We start from the raw sequence: 12626 nt of genomic DNA on the forward strand, positions 1-12626 counted from the left end.
TGGGTGCCCAGGCAAACTGTTTGAGTCACTCGGTCACTTCATTTAGATCTCTGTGAAAATATCACCTCCTGCAAGAGGTCCTCCATGATTGCATTGACCTAAAATCACAACCCCCTTCTCTTGACTTTATTTCCTTACCCTGCTGCTTCGTTCTTCTTCAGAGTGCTCATCACTCCTTGGCAATAAATACTATATGTATTATTTCCTGTTTCTGAGTAGAAGGTAAACTCTGAAATGGTAAGATTTTGCAATTTTTGTTATCATGGTAGCTCCATACTGAGACAACTCCTTGGCATAGAGGGAGCACCTGGTGCCAATTTGTTGAATGAATAAATACATGCAGTAGTCCAGGTGCCAAGGAGAACTTTGTTTAATTACACTTTGTTTAGTTTGTTTAAATTAAGTTCAAATTTAAGCAAATAGGTCATAAGATTGAGGAATAAATAAAAATAAACTGTCGAACTACAGATTCTTTCACACCATTAATTGGTTTAACATTTTTACTATTTAGAGTGTCGGCAGTTCATCTTAATGTTTAAGTTGTGTTCTTTATAAGACAATCAGGAAAATGGGAAAAAAAGAACGTACAATTTTACGTCTGGGTTACCATCACAACTAACATAATTTAAAATTTCCTTTTATGTGGTTTTCAAAGTATGCTGCATTCTTACCTGGCCTCAATATGTCTAGAGATCAAACTATTTCCTCTGATTTTAAAACTTTTATCTAAATCTCTGGACTGTAAAATTATGTGATTCCATATGGAAGCCAGTAATAATAATAAAAAAAAAAACCTGTTGAATAACTACGCTCTTCTTGTCTAACAAACACACTCTGTTAGACGAGGAATCTCTGCGCTAGTTCAGTCGACATTTGAGATTATTTTTCTTAGACCCAAGCTCTCATTTTGCCTGAATTAAATTCATTGACTAGTTTGGCATTTTAACCCACCAAGAAAAATGGAAAGAATTTTGAGAACTGTCAGAGTAATAAAACCTCATTAATTCTGTGTGTGCTCCGTCTAAATAATTATGACTTTCAAATCACTACAGTTTATTTTCATGGTTTCTATGAACAAGTGGGGCATTATCAAGCAAAATCAATAATGTAAAAAGCACTGGAAGGGAAAATCCTACCCACTAAAGACAAATTATTTTCCACCACGTTAGCAGTATCGTGCACACAAACAGGATAACTGCAGCACAAACAGAGGCGGGGCCTGGAGGCTGCATGCAGGTGGATGGGCTGACATAGTCATTACAAATCAACGCGGCAGCTGTCAGGGTCCATGCATCTCTGGTGGAAACGATTTTGCTGCTGGTAACTAGTTAGAGTCATGTGTGCTAACACAAGGAGGTGGTGCAAAATGAGGAATTACCAGCCAGGCAACATGGAACGGTTGTTCCAAAGCTATGAGATTCATCCTTGAAACGAACAACTTAAGAAAACAATTACAGTCTCTTTGCCATTTGCTGTTCATCATGCTGTGGCAATAAAATTTTATTTGCTTTACCCCCCAGAATCTCGGATACAGGAAAAAGAATGACATTGTAGAAAGGGAAGAACAAATGACAGGAAAATGACTTGCTTAGAAGCTAGGAGGAAAGCCAGGTGGAACCGAATTCAGCTACAGAAAACTGGGTTCTCGGTGGACACTGACACGAAGGCCATTCTGAGGAGGTCATAGATCTTTGTACTTTTTTAATCCTCAGACAAAAGGGGACAGTGATGTCTACCCCTGTGACTTCTTGGACCTGTTGACAGGGTCACCTAGGATGAGGCACATAAAGGGTTTGAAGAAAATATAAAGGACGATGATGATGATGATGATGAGACTAATAATCACAGCATGTTAACCCTTATTGAGAATTTATAGATCGCTATAAAGTCACTGTTATAAAAAAGTCACTGTTTTATTTATATGCGCAATCTCCTGTAGTCCTCATCACACCATCACCCATACTTTCAGATAAAGAAAGAGAAGCACAGAGAAGTTAAGCAACTTGACTAAAGTCGCACAGCTAGTCAACAGTAGAACTAGAATTGAATCTGATTCTAGGGCTCATGCTCCTGTCGATATACTACAATATAAGGCAATGAGATTAATATCCACGGTGATACAAAATGAATGCTTTTATCAGAAAATCCCACAGAAAACACAAAACTATACACTACTATGTGCAATGAAGTTTTCACTTTAGCCCATCTCTTCTTCTCCTCTTCCAATCATCCAAACAGTAAACATTTTTGAGCATTTAAACTATATCAGACATGATTCGGGGCTTGGGGAATCGCAGCCTCTGAGGCCCCTGCTCTCCTACAGTTTATGTGCTAGTGAGGAAAGTCAGTCAACAAACAACAGAAAGAGCAAACAGTGATAAGTGCAAGGATCAAAGTAAAACAGGAAGTTGTGGTGGCAAGTGACAGGTGGGGACTAGACTGGTCCTTCCCTCTGCAATCACTTATTTATTTATTTATCTATTTATTTATTTATTTCCTTTTTTGAGACAGAGTCTTGCTCTGTTGCCCAGGCCAGAGTACAGTGCAAAATCTTGACTCACTGCAACCTCCACCTCCTGGGTTCAAGTGATTCTCCTTCCTCAGCCTCCCAAGTATCTGGGGCTACAGGTGCATGCCACCACACCCGACAAAGTTTTGTATTTTTAGTAGAGACGAGGTTTCACCATGTTGGCCAGGCTGGTCTCAAACTCCTGTCCTCACGTGATCCACCACCTTGGCCTCCCAAAGTGCTGGGATTACAGGCGTGACTCACCGCACCCGGCCTGCAGCCACTAACGGCGTGCAGGTCCTGTGTCAGCTCCATGTGTGCTGATGGAGAAAGAAGCAAGTGTGACAGAGGCACATCGCCTGCTCTTGGGGAACTGTTGTGAGGCCTTGTGGCACCAACAGTCAGGAGTTCCTTGAGAGCAGCCTCAGGGACCCTCCAGTCTCAGGGACCTTCTCTTTCTTTCCCTATCAAATGAGGCTTTTGCTCCAACAGTTTGTGACTTCTTTTTATAAGTCAGGAAGCCACTTAGGCAATTCTTACCTTATCCCAGTTATTAGATGTAATGGAAATAATAAATGCTACAGTAGATGTATTCTCTACTTCAGAATATTCCTGAGGGAGAAGAGGAATTGTTTAACTGGATCTGAACAAGTTTTGGCTGTAACAATAATATTTATTTAAGCACTTAGGTGCTTATTATATAATATTATACCTTTAGTTAAGTTTATTTTCCATCTCTCCTGGGGGGTGAATATGGGGAAAGGAGCTTATGATGAAGCATGGAGATTTAAAGTCAGAACAAGGGAAGGGCTGGGTATGGTGGCTCATGCCTGTAATCCCAGCACTTTGGGAGGCTGAGGTGGGAAGATTGCTTGAGCCCAGGAGTTTGAGACCAGCCTGGGCAACATAGTGGGACCCTGTCTGCCCAAAAATACAAAAATTGACCAGGTGAGGTGATGCACACCTGTGGTCTCAGCTACTCAGGAGGCTGAGGTGAGAGGATCCCTTCAGCCTGGGAGGTCAAGGCTGCAGTGAGCATGATTGCACCACTGCACTCCAGCCTAGGCAATAGAGCAAGACTCTGTCTCAAAAAAAATAAATAAATAAAAATAAATATATATATTATGTAAAATAAAATAAAATATCACAAAGCTCTTAGAAAAGAGGAGTGAAAGATACTTGATATGCTATATAGATTACTGCATACATTCATATTTAAAGGCAATAATTCGATAATCAAAGGACACATGGTATTCACCAGCAAATATCTGTGGATGTATTCACAGAGCATTTGAAGCCTGTAATATTATCATTTACAATATCTTAAATGCATAGTTACACATCACAAATTTATCTCCTTTAATTTATTCTGTTGTGGGATATAGACCACCAAAAAAAAAAAAAAAAAAAAAGAGAGACATGTTAAGGAAATCCTAGATGAGTATGGATTTTTCACATTTGTCTTGGGAATCCCTAGTGCCTGAAAGGGCCTACACAGCTGACTGCAGCCCGGTCGTGTGTATCTGCACACCGACAGACTCACGACCAGTGCCTGCATCATTCCTGGGGCCACATCATTTTGCTTAGCCTCCTATGGCTTGATTCCAATGCTCAGAAAAGGGAGTTTTGTTTCCCTCGTCTCATATAATGCTGACAGCTTCAGCACTGTGTGTTATGTTCTCATTTCTCTCTAGAACTGTCTGGAGTTTTAACGGTTCAAATCCTGATATATTGTGATACAGGAAACGAAATGGAACTCCAAGAAATATGCATGCAGATTCTACGCATGACTCTTTGGCCTGTGGACGGCAGACCAAACCTCCTTACCTTTATCATAGATTTCCTTCAGGACTCCTCGCTTTATCAGCTCTTCTCTGCTTTGCCTCATAGATATTTTCCTTTCCAGGGCTACAAATAAAAGACAAATGGGGAAGCAGATGTGAGTAGGAAACCAAGCTGTCTTCTAAAGAATCCTATGTTAACACATATGGCAATGTAATGTACGAGAAAGCTTCTGTAAATTGTGCTTTGCTAACGTGAGCTAATGAGACATACCAATTCATATGTTTTGATACTATCATAATAAGCCTTTTAATCAGATTATGTCATTTAAGTTTCCAAATAATCTTCAAATTATCACGAATGAAAGGGTAGGCATTCTTTTTTTTTTTTTTTTTTTTGAGACAGAGTCTCACTCTGTTGCCCAGGCTGGAGTACGGTGGCGTGATCTCAGCTCACTGCAACTCCTGCCTCCCAGGTTCAAGTGATTCTCCTGCCTTAGCCTTCTGAGTAGCTGGGACTACAGGCACAGGCCACTGTGCCCAGCTAATTTTGTATTTTAGTAGAGAGGGGTTTTATGTTTAGCCAGGATGGTCTCGATTTCCTGACCTCATAAACCACTGGTCTTGGCCTCCCAAAGTGCTGGGATTACAGGCGTAAGCCATCGCGCCCAGCCAAGGTAGGCATTCTTATTTAATTGAACCCCAATTTATGGTTGAACCTGTAGCACAGAAAAGCTCAACAACTTGTCAGAGTCACATTGCTACTGAGTAAAGGAACTAGGATTCAATGCCAGAAACACCACCTTGGATGTCAGCCGAACCTCACGTCTTACTGAACTTTCCTGAACATGGCACTTCCTCCCAGGAGGGACTGCTGTTTCAATGATCCAGTTCATAGAGATCAGGCCTCACTGAGGATTCCGTTACTTTCCAACTATTTTAAAAAATGGTGTGAAAATACCTTCTGAGAAGCTCTCTGGTGTGGCCTCCCATGGTCCGGAGGCGATACTGTCTAAAGATAGGGGTGGCTTCCATGGCACGGCCCCTCCACTGCCTTTTTCTCTTAGGCTCCAAGCTGGAGCAGCCAAGTGGAGAAGGAACTATTCAGTTACACAATGCACCTCCGCCATGGCCCCGCCATGCATCTAGGTCGAGAGCTTGGGAAGGTGGCAGCAGGGCTGGAGGAGGGAAGAGGGAACAGTGGGTGCGCTGGGGGGCACATCAAGTAGAAACAGCCCAGGAGTGGGGAAGTGAGGGGCTGCCCAAAAGACAGGCCTGTGGCTCGAAGGAGGGACACGGGCAAACATGGGGAGGAAAGAAGGCTATTCCAGCAGTTGGCGGAGTCTCTGGTACACACTGACTCAACCTCCACAGCCTTCGAAAACATATTCAGGGGAAAATCACCAGCTATAAAATAAGGAAACTACTTTATGCAGACAAATTCAGATACAGATTAATTAAACACACACTGCCATCAACGGAATTTAGTCCAAAGAATATGAAGAAGAACTAGGAAGAAAGCAAGCAAACGTGGATTATGGTTCTAACTCTGTCACCCTCTAAGCTATGGGACATGAGTCAAGTGACCTTAGTCAAGTCACTTTGCCACACTGGGAAAACACTGATGCCTCAGCCCAACCATTCCAATTTCATAGGCCCAGGGTAGGACCAGGACATCTCCATTGTGATAAAAAAGCTCTCTGGGTTATTTTCAGGCATGACTCGGCTGAGAATCACTAATTATATATTTTGGAACTTACTATTTTAAAAATGTTACATTCTAGTTCCCTCTCTTAAATTATAATGAATTAACTGGTATGAGGGAGAAAAATAAATGTTAGGTTAGGATGCACTCACATAGAGCTGACGGAGAACATATTAATCCTAAAATAGAGACAGAAATCTGTACCTACGGAAGTGGTGGCAGGAAGGCTGTATGGGAGGACAAGGGGGAAAGCTGGGTGCAGGAAACATGGAAACTGTTTGGGGGTTCAAGAGTTTTATTTGTCAAACCAGATGACATGATATGGTGGCAGGAAGGCAGAAAAATGTTCTCTTTGCAGAAGAGAGCTTCGGGAAGGGCTGGAGAAGGGATACGGAATTGCATGCAGTTAGGTTAGAAAGTTCTGCCTGATGTGAAAAGATCTGCTAAGCAGCCGAGCATGGTGGTTCACACCTGTAATCTCAGCACTTTGGGAGGTCGAGGTGGGTGGATCATTTGAGGTCAGGAGTTTGAGAGCAGCCTGGTCAACATGGTGAAACCCTGTCTCTACTAAAAATACAAATATTAGTCATCAGTGGTGGCGCATGCCTGTAGTCCCAGCTACTTGGGAGGCTGAAACAGGAGAATTGCTTGAAGCCGTGAGGCAGAGGTTGTGGTGAGCGAGACTGCACCACTGCACTCCAGCCTGGGCAGCACAGGGAGACTCTATCTCAAAACAACAACAACAACAACCACCAAAAAATAAAAGGGAAAAAGAAAAGATCTGCTAAGCAGCACAGTAGGAAAAGACTGGGCAGGTAAGGTGAAGCAGGGGGGCTTTAAGTATTGGGTTTGTTACAGATGTTTGGGTGACATAAAGCCATCCAAATGCAGAGATGCTTTCCCCTTCTGTACTTAACCACATAAATAAAACAGATTTCTCTTAGACAAAATGAGGTTTCCCAGGTGTTCTAAACCACAGACTAAAGCAGAGAGACCTGGTCTACAGCATTAAAGGAAGATCTGCGATGAAGTGAGCAGAACCCTGGAGTTGGAGGTCCAAGATCCTGAGCTATTAGGAGAAATGTGGATGTTCTCAGGCTAAGCACTCAGCCATCTGGACATCAGCTGTCACTAACAACTGTGGATCCGCTGTCCGCAGTCAAAGGCACTGGCTGGGGCTGGAGATAATGGTGACCAAAGAGCCAGCCATTGCTGTGATAGAATTTACAGACTCGTGTGACATTCAGACCATTGTCAAATGATGATATTACTTAATGTGTGATCACAAGTTGAGATAAGTCCTCCTGAAGAAAAGGGACAAGTTCCTATCGAGCATATGGTAAATATTGTCCCTGATTAGGGTGTTGGAAAAGGCTTTTCTGAAGAAGAGATCTTTGAGCTGAGGGGGGCTGGGTAGGGGCCGAGGGAAATGCTCCAGATAGAGCAGCCTGCTCTAGATGGAGAAATCATGGTACCAGGAAGGAACAGAAAGAAAGCTGATGTGGCTGCAGCTGCCAGCATCAGATGAAGAATGTTTGAGATGGGGTAGGGGGTTGGGCCATGAAAGGCCTCATGGACCATGTTATTCTAAGAGCAATGGGAAGAAATGATCAGCTTTGAGGATATGAAAGATGAACATTCACTTTAGTATAGAGAATGGATTGGAAAGAGGCCAATGACTAGGTGATTATAGGCATCTAGGCAGGGGATGATGGTAGCTGAGACGAAGATGCTATTGACAGTGACAAAAGATGCACCCAAGACATGTGAAGGTGACAATGCAGACACGATTAGATGTTAAAGCTTGGACACGGATATGCAGGAAAGAGAAAGGCCAAGGAGGATGCCTTGGTTCCTGATCTGCATAACTCAATGGATGGTGCTGTCCATGACTAAGGCAGGGAGTACAGGGTGAGAATCGGGGTTGGAGGATGCATGACAAGTTCAGTGCTAGCCACATCCAAGAGACGTGATCAAGCATGTGCCAGGGAAATGCAGTTGGATACTTTATAAAACAGACATGGGAAGTTAAATGAGAATGTGCTACATGGCACAGACTATGCCAGATGCTTTCACGCACCAGTGCTTCTCAAACTTTTCCATGGAAACATTCCTGATGACAAAGGGAGAATACTAGGGGCTCCAAGGGTATGACTCAAAGTTGCCCATGCCAAGCATTAAAGAAAGTATGGGCCGGGCGCGGTGGCTCAAGCCTGTAATCCCAGCACTTTGGGAGGCCGAGACGGGCGGATCATGAGGTCAGGAGATCGAGACCATCCTGGCTAATACTGTGAAACCCCGTCTCTACTAAAAACAAAACTAGCCGGGCGACGAGGCGGGCGCCTGTAGTCCCAGCTACTCGGGAGGCTGAGGCAGGAGAATGGCGTAAACCCGGGAGGCGGAGCTTGCAGTGAGCTGAGAGCCGGCCACTGCACTCCAGCCTGGGCGGCAGAGCGAGACTCCGTCTCAAAAAAAAAAAAAAAAAAGAAAGTATTCAATGTATTAAGTTTCCTTTGAAAGTAAATGTAGAAATCACATAATATATCTGTTTTAATTTAAATAAGAAAATACTCCTGCTCCATCACCACCAATTTCCAAGTTAAAGTGACATGCTGGAGATGGCTTTTTTCTTCTATGGCTTTGTCCATTCCTGGTAAAGAATCCTAAGCCCACAGCGAATGCACAGATCATCTTGAGAAGCGTGAAAAATTATGTTACTTAACTTAATCTTTACCACAATCCTGTAAAGTATAATCATTCCCATTTTACAGTGAGGTACCTCACTGTAAAGGCCCAGGAAAATGAACTTGCTCAGAGTCCCACAGTAGCAAGTGGAAGGGCAGAAAGAGATTTTAATGCTCTTCCCTTTTTCTCCATGATGCAATGTTGTTGTGAGAATGATCATAATGTATAGGAAAACTGCAAGGGTCTAAAAACAGAAGGCAATCTCATTGTTAGTTTACTTGGGGTTGAAAGTCGTGGTAAAGTGACATAATTCCACTTTACTCTCAGGAGCTTCTTCCTTGTAAGGAACTCTTCAGTTTTTTTGTTTTTGTTTTCGTTTTTTGAGAAGGAGTACTGCTCTGTTGCCCAGGCTAGAGTGCAATGGTGTGGTCTCGGCTCACTCCAACCACTGCCTCCTGGGTTCAAGAGATTCTCCTGTCTCAGCCTCTTCAGTAGCTGGGATTACAGGTGCCCACTGCCACACCTGGCTAATTTTTGTATTTTTAGCAGAGACGGGGTTTCACCATGTTGGCCAGGCTGGTCTTGAACTCCTGACGTCGTGATCCGCCCGCCTTGGCCTCCCAAAGTGCTGGGATTACAGGTGTCAGCCACTGCGCCCAGCCAGGAACTCTTTTCTTCTTACCATCTCTCTTAACAAGGTATGCATGATGCCTCTCTTCTGATCTTATTTTCAGCAGCTCTTCCAAAGTCAGAGCTAAGTTTAAGTGGGGTCAAAGTGTTCTGCAGCAGGCAGGTGTGTGTACACCTACCCCCCACGTCTGAGGAAGCCGAGAGGACAAAGAAAGGCTAACAAATTCATCTTCTGAATTTGCAGTAGGGACTCACAAACAGAAGCCATGGCTGGGTCTTGAGCAGCAGTGAGATGAGATAGTGGACCCCCAAGCCATTATTCTCCCAGACCCAGGGTTTCTATAATAAATGGAAAGAGTCTGCATGATTGAAAATACAGTGTAGGACAACCAAAGCATGGTAACATCAAGGTTGTTTTGACCTAAGGGCACCACTCATGGTAAGTACATGCTCTTGCACAGAGAACAGTAGATAAAGTGGAAGTCTCAGAGGCCTTCTAAGACCTGGGGTTAATCAGAAGCCAACATGGTGGATTAGCATCCAAGGTGAAGTTGCGTTAATTTCTACACTAGGACAAGCTCACTACTGCTCCAGGAAGTAAAATACTGTGGGCTGTCTGTACAAAGAGACAACCATTGGATCTGGTTTATGACTGACCCGTAAAACACAGGGGAAAATGGGCTTAATATGGGAAAAAAAAGAAAATACAATGGTTTCCCTTTTCACAAACCAGGTATGGTCTGACCCTCCTTCCTCGATAATTTTGGCTGTGGGTAGAACAAACATGAACAAGGAAGAAAAAAGAAGGAATTATGAAAAGTTAAAGAATTTAGAAGAAGAGGAGTGAGGCATTGGGAAAGAGAGAAGGTGTGATGTGTAGTGCGCCAGCCTGATGGATGGCAGGGATAAGATAAATCAGGTAAATGAGAACCGAGGTGTGAGGGTGAGCTGACTGCCTGGGAGTGTTTGGTTTTTGGGAGGTAGAAAATGAAAGTGAACAGAACAAAGCAATCCATTCCTTTAAGCAAAAATCTGTATTGCTAGAGGTGCTGGAAAAGCATGAGAGCAGATATTATTTTTACATAAAGAAATAAAGTCACAAGGATTTCTTTTAAAATGAGAAAATCTATTCTCAAATCCAAAAATCACTCTGATATTATACAGTTATTAAAATACAGGGCAGGCCAGGCACGATGGCTATTGCTCGTAATCTCAGCACTTTGGGAGGTTGAGGTGGGCCTCATTTGAGGTCAGGAGTTCAAGACCAACCTGGCCAACATGGTGAAACCTCATTTCTACTAAAAATACAAAAATTAGCCAGGCATGGTGGCCTGCTTACTCAGGAGGGTGAGGCAGGAAAACTGCTTGAACCCAGGAGGTGGAGGTTGCTGTGAGCTGAGATCGCACCACTACACTCCAGCCTGGGCAACAGAGTGAGACTCCATCTCAAAAAACAAAATAAAATAAAATAAAAAATAAAATACAGGGCAGTATAAAATTCAAGTGTCCACACAAGGGGGTGTTTTGCTGTAAACCATTTGGTTTAAAACTGGATTGCGGTGATGGCTGCACAACCCTTTAAATTTACTGAAATCATTGAGTTGTTTACTTACAATGGGTTCATTTTATGGTATGTAAATTATACCTCAATAAAGTTGTTAAAGAAAAATGCCTGTAATAGCAAAAGCATTAGTTAAAAAAATGAAAATAGTAAATCTAAGCAGACAATTAAGAAATTAATAAACTTCAGGCCACAGAAAGCTAGGAGGCCAACATTAACATTTAAAAATTAGAAACAGCATATAAAGGTAAATTTCTTTTCAGCAGTGTTTTAAACCTCTAACACCTAATTAGTCAGTAGAACCAAAATAGAAAAATCAGGAATCTGGTTCTCTCTAAGATGAATATGCAGCTTAGAAGGTGGCCAATGTAACTTCCTGATCTTTAGAAAATAACCAAATTTCCAGCCTGCAGTCAATGCAGAAAACCATCAGAGGCTTTACAATGTGATGCTGGCAACTGAAACACCAAAACAAAACTACATAGACCAGCAAAGGTGCAAAGACTCCTTCTAGAAGCATCTAGTCTGCAATTCAAAGCCAACATATGAGATAGCCTGAAGAGAGAAAGGAAAAAAGCAAATTGTGCTTTGCTTTTATAGACCAACAAAGTTAGCTGAGAAGACCCAGACATATAAAAAAAGAGGTTTCACATATCTCTCTTGCCTAAAATATGACTGGGAGAATGATTTCTCAATTATGGTGCCAAACATAGCCAAAAATAGCCCCAAGAAACTGTATTGAAAGGTTGGCATGTCCAAGGAAGGCTCTCTAAATTTGCCTTCAAACTCTGCCTTAATATAAAAACTAGTCATGAAACCTCAAAAGGCATGGCTATTCTTGCATCCTTACCACTGTGTATTCACCATGGACTTTTATTCTGTGTTACTGATGCTCTGACGGAGCCTTGCTGACCCTGGATGGACTACCTCTCTTATGGCTGGCTGATTCCCAGAGAGTGAATAGAATTCTTTGAATGTGCCTTTCAGATCCAAATGAATCAATTCAGAGCCCACAGTCCTGACCAACTCCTTTAATGAGCTAGTACATTCCCAGCCACTGTGCACCTGTTCTCAGCACCCCAGGGCCAGGTACTAGATGACTAGAGACCGCTCCTATGTGACAGAGCCCACTGAAAGTATTCCTGCTGGCCAATTCTAAGCCTGCTTATTCTGTCTTGCCTGTTCCTTCCCATGGAAACCACAAAAAAAGGCTCATGCCCACATTTTCCTCCCATACCTCCCCCTGTATGGCCCTGCTTGGTTGGCATGCCCCTTGCTCTTGGGATTTGGGAGTAAAACAGTCTTTTCAATGGCAGTTGTCTTCTTATCTGTTGGCCTCACCATACCTGAAAAATAATCAAATCTCCAGTTTAAAACACACCGATCTTTGCACCGGTTTGTAAAAGAAGGATAAAACAGGAGAACTGGGAAATTCTCACAGCTTTCTGTTGCACTTTGTTGTTCTGAAATCTGTCTGCATGTGAGCCAGTAGTTTAGAAATGAGGAGTCTGGAGATAAAAGACCAAAGACCACCTCTACTAATAGTGAGAGTAGTTCTAGTTTAGTAATTTTTTAAACTCCTCTTCTGAGCCACCATGTCAGTCTATGCTGTATTTACTGAAAGCCAGTTCCCCATGATACCTCCTTAATGTATTTTCCCAGTCTCCTCCCTTTCCACATGAATTTGTGATGAACCAAGGAATCCTATGCCTCTTTGACATTGAAGAATTTTTTTTTTTTTTTTTTTTTTTTTTT

The 12626-nt window shown here is 42.6% G+C and overlaps 1 protein-coding gene across 1 annotated transcript in view; it reads right to left on the reverse strand.

Moving 5' to 3' along the window:
- The window catches only part of PHACTR1 (phosphatase and actin regulator 1), a 597649-nt gene that overhangs the window by 135785 nt on the left and 449238 nt on the right, over window positions 1-12626 (reverse strand). The window contains exon 6 of the mRNA XM_017891116.1: window positions 4337-4417. Coding sequence (XP_017746605.1) covers window positions 4337-4417 — 81 coding nt within the window. The remainder of the gene's footprint in view (window positions 1-4336; window positions 4418-12626) is intronic.

The sequence above is a fragment of the Rhinopithecus bieti genome, unplaced genomic scaffold, assembly GCF_001698545.2.
Source record: "Rhinopithecus bieti isolate Rb0 unplaced genomic scaffold, ASM169854v2 scaffold_19939, whole genome shotgun sequence".
NCBI classification, from domain to species: Eukaryota; Metazoa; Chordata; class Mammalia; order Primates; family Cercopithecidae; genus Rhinopithecus; species Rhinopithecus bieti.